Here is a 15,435-nt window from a genome sequence, read left to right on the forward strand (position 1 = left end):
GACTTCTAGAACTCCAAATATGGGCCAAACAATGAATAGTGCTTGGGCTGTAGGACAGATTCAGACTTCTTTGTTGTTGTTGCTACAATTTGGACTTGAAAATGGTTTTTTTAAGTCTTGTGCTCCATATGAAAGTTATTGGCTTATGTCTTATCTCTCCAACCATATAAAGTAGACCTAAATCTAAGATTTACAGCTCTAAATATGACCCAATTACCGAACAGTGTTCTAATTTGGACTACACCGGTATCTCTTTTTTAAATTTGTCCATCTCTTTGTCCTTTCAATTTTAGTTTTTAAATTCAATCAATCCTTTCATTTATGTGATAAGCCTGCATTTAAAATAAATATTTACCATAAATTAAAGGTATCTTATATTATTAGATATGTTATTATAAAACATGCTTTAGTTAAAGAGTTATTGATACTTCAAGTGCAAGATGATGATATAAAATCTTGATAAAAAATATACTTTTAAGTACTAATTAGTATTTCAAAAATTCTCTTGAACTATAAAAGAATACAATTTTAATTTTTCAAGAAAAAATGAGATTTTAATGGATGAGCAATTTCAAGTCTCTTATTCCTTAAAATATCTTGAGAGCAATCTTTTAATTATTCTTTTATATCAGTCAAAGAATATTTTTAAAATAAAAAAATAATTTAGATAAAGAAAAACTTAATATAAGAAAATATTAAAGAATTAAATACCATATGGAGTGTAATGAATAAACATAATTAGAAGCGTTTAGATCTACACATTTACTTAATTCTTCCTTTGAAAAGACGAACCCCAATCACATATAGTCATCTCGAACAACAGATTAAGGGTCGAGGCAAAAACGAAAAAGAAAAGGTACGGGAAATTAACTATGGAGTAGGTTCATGGGATCCCCACAGAGAAGACTATAATCTTTGCTTGCTCAAAGATACGAGAGAGAGAGAGAGAGAGATTCTCACTTGTCAACCATGAATGAGATGCCAAAAATTCTGCAAATGAGACTCTCTGCAAGATTGACCTTCTCTTCCTGAGAAGAGAGCAATAATGATATCCAGCTAGCGAAAGTTTTCTTGTAAACAATAATGATGTCCAGCCTAGGCTCAAACCAGCACACCAACCAAACTCACAAGTCAAATATATATATATATATATAGTTCTTGGTGAGCTCCTGAGAAGAGATTCTCATGGCTCGGCTCGAATCTCTAATTAATACTTGATTAATTAAGAAGCTGTCTCTTGCTAAACAATTACTTGGCCACCAAACTCTTTGCATTATTATTGTACGTCTCCCTAAACAACAATGATATATAATAAGATATGGAAAGTTTGAAACACTTGATATACACTTGATATATTCTAATTATCGTCAAATCTTATAAATGACCCAATTTATTTTCCCAGATAAAATAAAATAGGGAAAGAATAATGGGCAGGTCCTAGCTACTTGATTAGGAACCCTACTGTCTGAACACACTTTACACACACATTCAAGCAGACAGGGGAACCACTAAATAATGCAATCAGAATCAGTCAGAGAGAGAGCAATGGATTGCAGGAACTCTAAAACACATACTCAGGTAGAAGGAAACGAAAGGCTCACTACGCTATTCGTCCATCCTGGCGTGTTTGGCTTTTGAAGTGAAACCACAAACTTTATTTCACGTCATTTTCTCAACATTGTTCAAGGAAAAAAAACACGGTGATCTTATGAAATCCAAGAATGTGCAGGTTTAGTGCTTTGCAGATGTGCATTATGGGTTTCATTCTACGGAAGTACTATTATTCGCTCTTTTCTGGTAGGTAGAAGTGTACATAAATTTTGTGGAGTATAGAATGAACGGAAAAAAAATAGAACTGGGTCATAAAAACAAGAGACAAATAAAGTACCCTGTCGAACTTCAACCATTCTTTCCTCATTGCATTAATTGTCATGTATCTTAACTTAAACATTAAGAACTTCCAGACTGAGATGAGAGGTCTCAATCTCATAGTTCCCGATTAAAAGAGGCCTACAAAATTAGCCCATGCTTATTTCAGGGGATCTGTATGCCAGCATTTAAGAGCTGAATCAATGAAACAGCCTCGTAAATGTGTGCATAATTGTGACATCCTAACCAGAAGAATCATACAGGTTTCGCCCACACCGGTCACATGTGGTGGAAGCAATTGGCATCTTTTCTGGTTTGGCCGCCTTCATCTTTGGTAGATCAAGTTCCAGAACTTCATGCAGAGTCTTTGATCCTTCTTGGAGCTCATCCGAACTGAAAAAGAAAAAATTATTCCAGGTTATACAATTTTCCCATAAGAAAATTTCATAAAATTGTTACCTGATTAAAAGTGGATTCCAACTTTTACTGCCAGGTAAATAGCATCTCAGTATCTTCTTCACGAGTCAACAATAATGCAATAGCAGGATGATGATTTACAGCATACCACATAAATCCTGTTCAACTATGTAAGGTGGGTCTTTGAATACATAATTGCATGTGGTGCAGATTTTATTTGTTTCATTTTTGCAACAAAAACAAAGCCATCCTTAATTGGCATGACTAGTCTTGTGACAGAATCTTTTCAGATACATTTCTGAAAATGTTCCAGTATAACTAAAAGATTTTTGAGGCATCATTCACTACATTGAATCCCAAGAAAGAAACCAAGTGTCTGCTACGAATTAAAGGGCCAAGCAAATGTGAATGGATAATATCAGGTTTCATTAAGGTCCTAGTTCTTTGTGAAAAGCATAAAGGCTTAGTACAGGATAATAATAATCTTGGATAGTGACTGTTCATCCAGGCACCTTCTCTCTTAACCCATATCAGATCAATCTTGTTTATTAATTGGATTGTATGGAAAGAGATACAATCAAAACAGATCATTCTCAAGATATTTATACTTTCGGTGACATCATAACATTTAGCACTCATCAGACATCTTCCTTACCTGATGGAAAGTGGAGGAGTTAACCGGACAATAGTGTCATGTGTAGGCTTAGCAAGAACTCCTCTTTCCTTCAACTTCAGACAAATATCATATGCAGAAACAGGGGACAAAGTCTTGCTGTTGAACTGCACAGCATTGAACAAACCTCTACCTCGAACTTCCTTAATGATGTCTGGAAACTGTTGCTGAACCTTAAGTAGCTGATGCCTGAGTTCTTGCCCCAAGTGGTAGGATCTATTGAATAGGAAAACATCCGGTAATTCACAAATTAATCAGCTTTTTGAAAGGGAAAAAACAAAAGCAAAGAAGTAAGGTAAATGGGTTAGAGAGATTTCAAAATATAAAATGTGGCAAAACAAGTTTAGCTGTAAATAAAACATGAATTTTTCATAGAATTTTGTTTCTAAATGAGGTTCTAAGAGATTTTTTTCAAAACACTGACAAATTGTTTGCATATATTTCCAAAATAACTCGTGTTCAAAAAGTTCCAAAATAAGCTTCCTGATGTTTAAGCACACAATTTTGTCATAGAATGCTGTTTCGGGAAGAAGTTCTAATGGAATTCAGTTAAAAAGAACCGACTATTGTTTGGAAATGTTTTCAAAGTAGTTCACGCCTAAAAACTGTTTGGAAATGTTTTCAAAGTAGTTCACTCAGATACCCCACGCCTAAAACCTCTCCAACTTCTCAGACAACTGAGATTGAGCTAAGCATTTAATCAAAATTTAGTCACAGAAGTTTAATTTAATGTGCATACACATGATACCTCTCAGCAAGCCCTTCTTCTTTGATCACATCTAGTGAAGCAATGGCAACTGCACTGGCTAAAGGATTTCCCCCAAATGTGCTGGGAATAATCACAAATAAAACAACGAAGAGTTCTCTTAAGACAAATGCCAAAGCAACATAAAATGTGCAACAGAAAGAAATGAAGACTACTTCAAACGAAATGATGATGCAGTAAGAGTATATAATTTAAAATAATAAATTTAAAACGCAAAAACAAATGCTTAACCCATCTTAAAAGACAAGATAACAAGGAGAAAAACTGTTCTTTTCTGGCATCAAATTCACAAAGAAATAATCTACGGTCATAACTCCTCTCACTAGTTCATTATATTTGACACTTTTTAACACTTTAAGGTCACCAACTATAGTGCATTCTCAATGTTATGATGCTGATTCAAATTATTAGGCTCTCAACTAGAAGATTCAATTTGATTATTTTGTTAGGCCTCAACCCAGTTGCACAACCGATGTGAACTATCTATCCCCATCCGTAGAAGCAGAAAACTAGGACTAGGACTAACCAGTCAACATTCAACACAAAGAAGGCTTTTGGTTTGGTGAGGACATCAAATCCGAAACATTGATTACATACACGTATGATCATAGACAATAGAAAGTAACCCAAACCATTGAGAGACTAAGTTTTAGCTTCTGTTTTGGTTTAATCTATTTGAACTTTTAGTTGAGGTTTATTGATTAAACTTTATTTGTTGTACTTGATTGAATTATTATTGAATATTTTATTTAGTGAATGGATCTAGCAATGGATAAGATGTCAAGACCCACATAGTACTCCTTTTAGATATCAATTTAGAAATGATAGTTCTTTGTTAGATGCTCTATCATGCAGATCTAATCCTAGTAGTGTCTAAATTTATAAAAAAAAAAAGGAAAAAAAGGTCGTTAATGAAATGCCTTTATTGAGTTCAAAGGTTTAGTGTGCTAAATTTTACGGTTTCAATCATATCTTCTTCAATTGCACCTCTAAACCCTTAGTCATCTAAAAACATAAGGATATAGCTGAAAAGAAAAACTATTGAGTGCATATCAATAAACTCAATCTTGATGACTTTAGTGGTCTAGATGAAAAGTATGTGCAAGAAAAGGGACTTAACACTAAATTCAAATGAATCTGAAAATGAGATTAATAAAGAATATAATAATTTTACTTTAATGCTAGAGGAAGAAGTTTTAGAAAACTTTTTAGTGGAATTGTCTGAAGAAATAAATATGATCTTAAAAGAGTCTCATGATATTAATCCTCCTAAACTATTTGATTCCCCACCTATCATTCTTTAGTGGAATTGTCCTAAGAAGTAAATAAGATCTTAGAAGAGTCTTATGATATTAGTTCTTAAACTATTTGATTCCCCACCTACCATGCTCGACATCTAGCATGTTAAAGGTTTAGAGCAACATGCTCCTCACCCCTTCATGTTAGACATTCAGCACGTCATAAGTTTAGAGCAATATGTTGAGCTCCTTGATCCTTTACCCTTAACATGTGATGAAAAAAATGAAGATAATCCTAATTTATAAGGTTATGCCCAAACTATATTTACTAAGGTTTCAAATAGTGTTTGTTCCACTCAGAACCCTCAGTCATATAGTGTTGTTCATGGTTATGAACCTAGAAAACATGCAGATCTTCTTTCTATGTTTCCCCATTCTAAAATATTTGCTTCCTTTGAGTCTTTTGCATATAGAATTCATAATTTACATGTTGAGATCATAAAACATATTCAAGTAAGTAATGAACAATACAATTTTCGAATTGATTTACATAAGTATCATGATGCACTTAATATTGGAGAGTATTTCTTGATACAGATTAGACCTGAAATCTCAACAGCATATCCCTAATGATCCTTTTGAAATCTCTGCCCTATTATCCTTATCTTTGGCATAAAACAAATATATTAATGCTACTTTGAATATACAAGTTTTTACCAGGGAAGGTGAACTTCAGTGAATCCTATTATATAAGCTAAACAACCAGATTCAGTCTATACTTGAATTATCAGAGAAACATCACAACAGCTTAATCATGATCTTTGGGAGTATTATTAGAGCCGCCTTGAACTACACTTGACAAGGTTTAGCTTCTCCAACCCCTAGAGAGTTGGTGAAGACACTAGACCCAAGACATTGTTTACACACTCATATGATCATAAATGATGAAGAGTTGTCCAAACCATTGAGAGATTGAGCTTTAACTTATGTTTTAGTTTAATTTATTTGAACTTTTAGTAAAGGTTTATTAATTAGGTTTTATTTGTTGGACTTGATTTAATTATTAGTTGGTTATAAGCCTAATTGTTCGTTCTAATTAGGATTTTAATATTTATATCCTATTTTTCTTTAGATATTTTTTGAAAAATTAAATAAAAATTGCAGAGTTAAATACTTTGCCAATGCTTATTCTTCTCTTCTTCAGTTTTTTCTTTTCTTCTTCAGCTTCTTCTTCTTAGCTTCTTCTTTTCCTTCTTATTGGGTTTAAATCTCTTTTTGTCCCGCATCAGACTGTGTAAGGTACTTTAGATCAGCTAATAATTGCTGGTTCATATCCATTCATATCTGGACTCAGCTCCAACTTGTTCATGCATTATACAATATCAAAGTGAACTAAGCTGACTTGCTAACACTATGCCAATCCTTTGCAAAAATACATTCTACAGGAAAAGTTCCTAGAAAAGTTCTGTTTTTTTCATCTTGTTCATTCTTTTTTTCTTTAAATTATTTTCTTCAAAAAAAATTGAAGTTACACATCTTTGCAACAGTATTTTGACCACAGTAAACTCGAGTTGACACTAAATGTCTCTGTGAAATTTTCCCAATCAAGATGTATAATTGATGAATAATGCTGGCACCAGATATAGTATGCAGTATTTTCTATTGGCAAATTAGCACTGTCAGAAGACAAACAACAAAAGAAGTAAACAATTATAGTAGCAAACCTTCCATGTTCTCCTGGTCTAATGCAAAGCATTACATCTTTATCTGCAAGCACAGCACTTACAGGTATCACTCCACCACCCAATGCCTTTCCTAGAATCTGAGCAGAACAACCACAGAAGCATGTATGGAGGCACATTAGAGAAGCATATAATTTGGTTGTGTCACTACAACCAATAAGCATTTATTATCAGTCAATAATAGTCTGGAGAAAATTTTCGCCAAGATGCATGAAGAAAGGTTAGACAAGTAGGTCAACGATCAAGCAAGGTCTGATAGCTATATTGCTCCGCCTATAAAATGTTATTATCAACAATCTAACTTAGGATATTAACTATCTCTTGCAGGTTGAAATTGGGAAGGTTTTGACTAATTTTCTTATTTGCGGCATTTAAATCTCTATTCATATCGGACATCAAAGAAATCATTTAAAACATGGGAAAGAAAATATGGAGACCCAACATGAATGGTATAAGCTGACGTTAGTTCTAGTTCTAAGTTAGTTCAACAGTATAGCCATAATTTGGGTGTCATGTTTCATTCTATAATCAGAAGAAAAAAATGAATACATGGCCAGGTATTTAAAGGACAAGCAAGAAATTGAATGCCTTGTTTGAAGTATCAGCAACTTTTTTAAACTACCCAATAAGAATTCACAACAACTTTCGCGATCCCAAGCAGATAACATTTATTGATTCGAAAACCAAATTATCACAGCATTGCAACAATTGTCTTGCATGCAACTCCTACAGTTTTTTTTAAATAAATGTAGATGATTTCATTACAGAGAAATTACTGAATTATAATGAGAAGATTTAGACATTCTCCCCAAACAAAGAACAGTATAGAAAACAAATATTAAAACAGGAACTCCTTACGGTTTACAAATTTTCATTGGAAGCAGAAAGATGAAATAAGCTCACTCACTGAAGTGTGGCTATTTTAAGGCCAAACTACACCCTCAAGAATTGTTAAAAGAACATGCGGAGGAATTGTTCAAAAATCAGATGTAATTTGGAAATTCATTACTCCTATTAACAAAGACAATCATGCTTTTCAATACAGGAATGTGCCCCTGACATATTCACATCAAATATTTGGAAGATCCCATCAAAAATAAGAAAAGGGGCCTTACTACTACATCAGGACGAACTTGTTCCCAATCACAAGCCAGCATTTTTCCTGTTCGCGCTAAGCCAGTTTGAATCTCATCAGCAATCATCAGAACATTGTATTTTGAGCAAAGATCTCTGACAGATTTTAAGTAACCATCTGGAGGAATTATAACCTGCCAACCATAAAGAATATTAACCAAACATAACAGTCTCAATAAAATGAGGAGACGGAAATAACAAAAGGAATTTAATTTAAGAGGTGAAGGACGAATCACTCACCCCAAATTGGGGAAGAAAAACTTTCAGCCTTTGTCAAAAAACAAGTGGGCTTGCATACAAATGGGCAATTGTCAAAGACATTAAATGGGCAATTGTCAAAGACATTTTATGTAAAATGACCAGGTAAATTGGAGACATGATAGAAAATTAGCTATTTAAGACAATTTTCAAGAAAACAGATCGGGGATAGGTTAGCTACTTTTTCAAATTCAAAAAATCTAGTTCAACAATAAGCTGAGTAGCTATCATTTTCTGTGTTAAATGACAAATCCAAATGTCTTAAATATCTACATTAGACTCGACAGAACAGAAAGGTATTCAATATAAGTAGAGGAGTAAATAAATTCAATCCTATTAAACATGACTTTGCCAGCATCCTTTCTCTTGTAGTTCCAAGTTCATATATGAAATAAAAGGGACCATAATTGATACGAACCCCATGAATATATAGATCTAGAAACCCACAATCAAATCAACCCTTCCCAAGAAAGTTAAATTTAGGCTTGTGATTGAACTTGACACAACAATAACCTATACCTAGACACGACGACTATAAGTAATCAACCCCTACCCAACACCTACAGTCGAGACGCAAATGAAAAATATAGAAGATGATGCGAACGAAGACGCCATGAAGCTTGGCTAATTCTTCAATAAGTCAGAGTTGTTCCATAAAAAACCAAGAGTAAGAACAAAGTAGCACACACAAGTTTTATTTATGAATAATCAATCTATCTCTTATTAATTTTTTTAAAACCTAAATACAAGCTAACCCTATTTATACTAGGTAAAATGTCATTAACAATGCTGGAAAAAAATCAAAAAGTTCTAAATAAAATAGAAAAAAAATCATGAATCAACAAAGAAACTAATACAATTCTCACACAGTAGCTTTTAGACCTCATCACAAGATCTTTCCAATATCCAATTAACCTGAAATTTTAACTTTATATAAACAAGACCTCTAAAACTTCTAATAAAATTTCAATCTAATCCAACAGTTGAATCAAAAATTATACTTATAAGTGTAAAAATATGAATTAGAAGAAATAAGTCCAAAACCAAATCTAATTGTCACCCTTTTGAATGGATTGTATCATTGGCTCTTCAAAAAGATTTGACCTCTAATCATCACCTTACTTAAATGTTAAGAAGATCCATTACATATGTCAATTGGACCTTTTACAAGATTAAAAGTTAAGAAGGTTAAAAAGGAATTCAATGGTTTAGATCAAGATATTTGGGCTTTATTTCTTGCAATACTGTGGATTCAACTTATTTTTCTACTTACACACAGATTAGGTTTATTTTATTTAATATACAGTTTTACACTAACATACATAATTTTTAGTCCAACCATTGGATTGGGTTGGAAATTTATCAGAATTTTTCAGAGGTCTTGTTTTGTATTGGGTTAAAATTCTAAGTCAATCAAATATCAGAAAGGCCTTGAGATAAGGTTCAGTCCATAAGCTATTGTGCGGGAATTATATTAGTTTCCTAATTGATTTAGGATTTTTTTACCTATTTTATTTAGAACTCTTTTATTATTTTTTCAACATTGTTTAGGATGTTTTTATATAGTATACAAAGTTATTTAGCATATACAAAAATTAACAAGAGATGGATTGATTATTCAAAAATAAAACTTATGTGAAAATTTGCTCTTACTCTTGGTTCCTCATAGAACTACTTTGAATTATTAAATAATTAACCAAGTTTCGTGTCGTCTTCAATACTTCTCATTCGCGTCTTTTTATAGATGTTGAGTGGAGGTTCAGTTTCTATAGTTTTGGTGTCTCAATATAGGTTATCACTGTGTCAAACTTAATCACAGGTGTAAATTTAGCTTTCAAACTTAATCACAGGTATAAATTTAGCTTTCTTGAAAAGGATTCATTTGATTGCGGGTTTTTGAATTTAGCTTGATATCAATTGAAAGTGCTTTTGTTATTTTGAGTTGTTTAAATCTTATTCCATTAGTTTTTTAATTTTTGGTGTCTTTTTCTATGTTTTTTTATCGTCCATATTTCACATGAATTCTTATTGGTAGTCAAATTTTCATATTCATTGTTTTGTATTGATAATTCATGATCTTTATTACTTAATAACTTATCAAAGAATTAACCAAGTTTCATAGCGTCTTCTTTACTTCTCGTTCGCGTCTCGATAATAGATGTTGGATGGGGGTTGGTTACTTATAGTCTTGGTACTTCGATACAAATTATCGTTATGTCAAGCTAAATCACAAGCCTGAATTTAGCTTTTTTGTGATTGATTGATTTGATTATGGGTTTTAAATTCTTATATCCATGAGGTTCGCAAGCTAAAAAATAATAAAATAGTTCTAAATAAAATAAAATAAAAAATCATATATCAACTAGGAAACTAATACAATTCTCGCACAGTAATTTCTGGACCTTATCGCAAGACATTTCTAATATCTAATTAACCTGAAATTTTAATTTTGTACAAAATAAGACCTCTGAATATTTGAAGTAAAATTTAAGTCTGGTCCAACGGTCAAATCAAAAATTATGTTTGTTAGCATAAAAATATGTATTAGAAGAAATAAGCTCAAAACTAAATTTGATTGTCCAACCATTGCATGCATCTTATCAGAAGTGTTATTCGACATAAACATTCTATGTCAGCTAATGAGAATCATTGAAGAAATTGACTATTAAGCTTTGTTCTTGCATCTAAAGTTTGAAAACTAGAAAATAAATCTTTCTAAAGTCTAGACAATCCAAATTTATTTAGTAGAGTTGTTTGACAATAATTGGGGCGAGCCAAGCGATTGCCAAATAATTAACAAGAGAACCACCACAACTTCAGTGGGAAGGGAACCTAGTCGTACCAAACTTGGGCTTGCTATTTAGGATGGAAAACTATACAAAGGTTTACAAGGTTGATCATCTCCAAGGTCGATGATCGAATGAGGCCTGGCATGTTCAGACATCACTAGGCCCGAGAAGTGAAGGACTAGTTGTGGTGGACAAAGGCCCCACAAAAACCCCACATCTAGCCCCAAACAATACATATACAAGTGTGTGTGTGTGTCAAATCAATTTATCAAATGAATTTCTGAGGAAACATACCCCAGCCTCGCCTTGAATGGGTTCAAAAAGAAATCCAGCTATCCGATCTCCTTGTTCTGTAACACATACCAGAGATTAGTTATAAGTTAGTTTTAAAATTCTCATCTCATATGGTAGAGCTAAAGTAACAATTACAGATTATAACTTGTGAACAATTTATGTAATAATGCATGCAATGATTATTTTGATCCAAATAAAACAAGGAAAACAACTTTTGGTCCATTCAAACCTCTAAAACTTTTCTCCAGTGAAACTACATCACCAAAATCAACTTTAAGATGGCCAGAAAGCAATGGCCCAAACCCTCGAGTAGCCTCATTGTCACAGCTCATTGAGATGGCAGCCAACGTACGACCATGAAAGCAGCCACAACAAGAGATGATTATGGCCTGCATGTTGCACACTTTCAGCAAAGGACACTTGTGAAAGGAAAATCTCAGTTGGTCCCTTGAAGGAAGACGAGATTAGAGATGTATATTTCTACATTGGTGTTTAAAACAAGGACTGCGATGCCTATAGTATAAATGGGATATGGCAATATCACACTTAATGTTACACAGATTTGATTCTATTCAGAAAATATTATCTTCTTTTATTGTAACCTCTTGTGACTATATATAATTAAATAAAACATTCAACAGTCAGACTTCTTCCTTGTCATAACATAGCCTTCATGAATAGGTTATATATACTCGTCATCCATTGTGATATCCATTTTGTATATAAATAAAAGTCATGATCAACTCACATAAATCAAAAATCAACAACAGTCTCATTTGGAATGTTGAGTAAAGGCAAAGAAAAACTTTTATGCAATCTCCATAGCAAGAATAATAGTTGAAAGCTGCTTAGAACTACTTGCCTCATCAATGGGGATTTTTTTCTTTTCATATCCCCATTTCCTTGCCAACTTCAAAGCTGTTTCCACACCCTCAGCACCAGTGTTCATTGGTAGCACCATATCATAGCCAAACATGCTTGTTAGGTGCTCTGCAAATACTGGAAATCTATCATTATAGAAAGCTCTAGAGCTGAGAGTGAGCCTTTCTGCTTGTTCCTGTAATGCTTTCATGATCCTTGGATGACAATGTCCCTATAGAAGGAAGCTATGAAATTGCATTTACAGTTCATCTCAAACATAATTCTCAAAAAGTGCAAGGACACTGCCCCTGTCAGAATGAGTATGAGAACAATGGTTTGTAAAGGATAACATCCTCAGGTGATCTGCATTTTGTGCTCATGTAAAATAAAGGTATCTTATTGCGTTGAAAAATTTTATTCCTTCTACTTCACTTTTTTACCATTTCTTAAATAGGGATCTTATTGCTGCTCAAGATATAAAAACTGATTTCTTTTCTAATGACTACATAAAGAATTACTTAAGCCTTCACCTAACAGTTCACGCTATAAGTAGTTAGTTAACATGATATCAGACTCATTGACCTAGCAGTAAGGAGTGTGACTACAGGAAATCCTATCTATTTACAAATTCATTTTAGGACAAGACAGTGGCATACTTGTGCTTAACCCACACCTTAAGTCCAATTCAGTTTCATTGAGGGGAAGGTAGTAAAGATATAAAAATCAATCTTCAACCTTCATTGAAAAACTTAAACTTTTGGTGTAGTGGTCAATTGATAATTTTCATAAATATCAATGCAAAAGATACAATTAACGGTCATAGATTTGATAAGTAATTACAGACAAAGATCTTGTGCTCTGTATTTCTTTTTTTTCTTTGTGTATGTCTTTTGATATAAATATTCCTTCGTCTTCTGAATTAATCCTACTAGTACCCCTTCAAGAAAATTCTAAAGTACAAGAGGAATTGAAAGACTTCATATACCATCTCTCATATAATGTCATTATTATCTGTAGAACTTTGAAATGCTTGCCATCTAGATTACATAAATGAATTAGTACACAAGTTATTTGTAGTCATTTGAACTAGTAAAAGTTTTATTCTTCTCAGAAAGTTCTATAGCTGTCCATCTTAAAACACATAATAGACTTTACTAGCATGATGCTACCTCAAACCCTTTCTCATTCTAAAACAGTCTTCAATGTGTTTAAGATTTACGCTTCAGCATGCACATTTCCTTGACAAGTCTAGACGAGTCTAGAAAATCCTAAGAAATAAGACTAACTTTCTGAAATTCTCCAATGCAAGAGCAGGATTTTTAAGGGTTAAGATGATATATATGATAGTTTTATCATCAAGTGAAATTCTTAACTAGATTAGGATGCACATTTCTAGAATATCAGTAAAAAAATGAGAAAATTAGAAAGACTAGGAGCTTGAATGGAAGTTCATACAAGCCTATAATCAAACGTGATAGTGAGTTCCCATGTTGCCTACTGGTCATCAATAGCCTTGCAAATTAGTTTACTTCCCATGTTGCAATCACTTGCTTCCTCCTACCAGTAGCCATTTTCAACCAAACTAAAATCTAATAATTGAGAATGTAAGGAGGGGCACATGGGTTCTATTATCCATATCTGTTACCTGATTAACTGCTGAATATGCAGAAAGAAAATCCAGGTATTTGTTGCCCTCAGGGTCCCATATACAGGATCCCTTCGCTTTAGAGAATACGATTGGAACTGGATGGTAACTACAAATTGATCCAGAAAAGCAAGTTTAATGAACAAGAAAGGCTAAATAAATGTAACATCAACAGCAGAGGAGAAATAGAAGGATCTAAAAAGGAGTCCCATCCAACAGAATCAAATTATTTAATTTAATCAAGTAAAAGACATATATATCTTCTTAGATCAGCAGACAAACAAGGTATTAAATTACAGCTAAAGCCCGAAAATTTAATTACACAGGAGAACATGCAACAAGCAAGCGTGTGATGGTGAGATACCACCTCAATAATGGGCAGAGTCCAAACATTTGTTTACATAAAGCAATAGAACAGGTAAGCAATTACTTTACTGAAACCCCAGAAGCCAAAGAGAGTGAATAGAAAGGGATGATTAAAGAAAGAAAACACCAAATTGGACAGGTAGAAATATAAAGGATCAGAGAGAGAGAGAGAGTTGTTACTTGTGGGCACTGTATTCATACTCCAAGTTGATGAGATGTTGAGAAAAAGAAGAAGGGTCGTGTCCATGTCCTTGAGGGAGAACCCCGTAAGTCCTCCGAGTCTCCCAGCAGACTCTGCTCAATAAACGCTGCAAAGGTCTCTTGCTTGTTGCCATTGAAGAGGAAGGCTGATCTAGGAATCCACAAAGTGCTTTGCACCTACGTACGTGGAAGTAAAAAGAGTTTTTATAGGGTCGGATTGGTAGCTTTGGGCTGGTTTGGGTTCCTTGCTTCAATTGCCATTGTTATGTCATGCCTTCCTTATTCACACGTCCCCAGGCGTTATCCTCGCTCAGTCCCTAACGTCAGCTTCTAACAGCAAACTTTACAAAATACAAATCCCGCTGTCTATTCTACAATTTCAATGTTGTCCCTCTGCTTTTTTTATTCATGCAAACCTCCTTTCCAATATCTTTCGAATGTGATTAGAGAGAGAATCGATTTTGTTTTCATGTGGTTATAAATTGTTTTTTTCATGTTGGAAATAATAAAAGGATTGATGTTATAAAATTTATACAAATATATTGTTCAAGGCTTTATTGATAAAACAAACCAATGAAAGCCTTTTCTATTTCTATTTTTTAGCCAAATATCACTAGCTAGATGTTGTTACAGATTTCATAAAATTTGTAATGAGGTTCATAAATGAATTATATTTTTTTATTAATAAAAATTTAAAAAATAATCACAACAATATTTTCTCATAAAAATAAAAAAAATATTCTCCCATAATTCCAAATTTTTTTATAAGATGGGTAACTATAAATTCTAAAATTTTATTTTTAAGTTTTTTGTTTTGTTTGGTTGTTTAATGATTAGTACTTAAAAGTGCATTTTTATCAAGATTTTATATCATTATTTTGCACTTGAAGTATCAATAACTCCTTAACTAAAGCGTGTTTTATAATAATATATCTAATAATATAAGATACCTTTAATTTATGGTAAATGTTCATTTTAAATGCAGGCCTATCATATAAATAAAAGGATTGATTGATGAATTTAAGAACTGAAATTGAAAGGACAAAGAGATGGTTAAACTCCGAAAAGAGATGACGGTGCAGTCCATATCGGAACAGTGTTCGGTAATTGAATCATATCTGGAGTTGTAGATCTCAAATTTAGGTCTACTTTAAATGGGTGGAAAGGTAAGACATAGGCCTA

The 15,435-nt window shown here is 33.0% G+C and overlaps 1 protein-coding gene and 1 long non-coding RNA gene across 2 annotated transcripts; one reads left to right on the plus strand and one right to left on the minus strand.

The window, feature by feature from the left end:
- Window positions 1–1,865: 1,865 nt before the first annotated feature.
- Window positions 1,866–14,550, minus strand: DELTA-OAT (ornithine-delta-aminotransferase). The gene is made up of 10 exons (XM_011009117.1): window positions 14,233–14,550; window positions 13,687–13,795; window positions 12,043–12,273; window positions 11,410–11,569; window positions 11,181–11,236; window positions 7,821–7,973; window positions 6,688–6,785; window positions 3,708–3,788; window positions 2,942–3,175; window positions 1,866–2,262 (listed from the first exon to the last, which is right to left on the minus strand). The coding sequence occupies exons 1-10, from the start codon at window positions 14,385–14,387 to the stop codon at window positions 2,112–2,114; spliced, it is 1,428 nt and encodes a 475-aa protein (XP_011007419.1). The 5' UTR covers window positions 14,388–14,550; the 3' UTR covers window positions 1,866–2,111.
- LOC105113093 (uncharacterized) lies at window positions 5,022–6,408 on the plus strand. The gene is made up of 2 exons (XR_839884.1): window positions 5,022–5,189; window positions 5,297–6,408. It is a non-coding gene; the product is annotated as an uncharacterized LOC105113093 (long non-coding RNA).
- Window positions 14,551–15,435: the final 885 nt, after the last annotated feature.

The sequence above is a fragment of the Populus euphratica genome, unplaced genomic scaffold, assembly GCF_000495115.2.
Source record: "Populus euphratica unplaced genomic scaffold, PopEup_1.0 scaffold388.1, whole genome shotgun sequence".
In the NCBI taxonomy this organism is placed as follows: domain Eukaryota; kingdom Viridiplantae; phylum Streptophyta; class Magnoliopsida; order Malpighiales; family Salicaceae; genus Populus; species Populus euphratica.

What these genes read in the sequence shown, in the direction of transcription:
- DELTA-OAT (XM_011009117.1), bottom strand. Translation starts at nt 14,387, where the DNA reads ATGGCAACAAGCAAGAGACCTTTGCAGCGTTTATTGAGCAGAGTCTGC. An exon ending in CCATTCAAGGCGAGGCTGGG is followed by an intron (nt 7,974 to 11,180) that starts GTATGTTTCCTC and finishes TATGGTTGGCAG; the next exon opens with GTTATAATTCCTCCAGATGG. An exon ending in GAAGAAGGGCTTGCTGAGAG is followed by an intron (nt 3,176 to 3,707) that starts GTATCATGTGTA and finishes CCTATTCAATAG; the next exon opens with ATCCTACCACTTGGGGCAAG.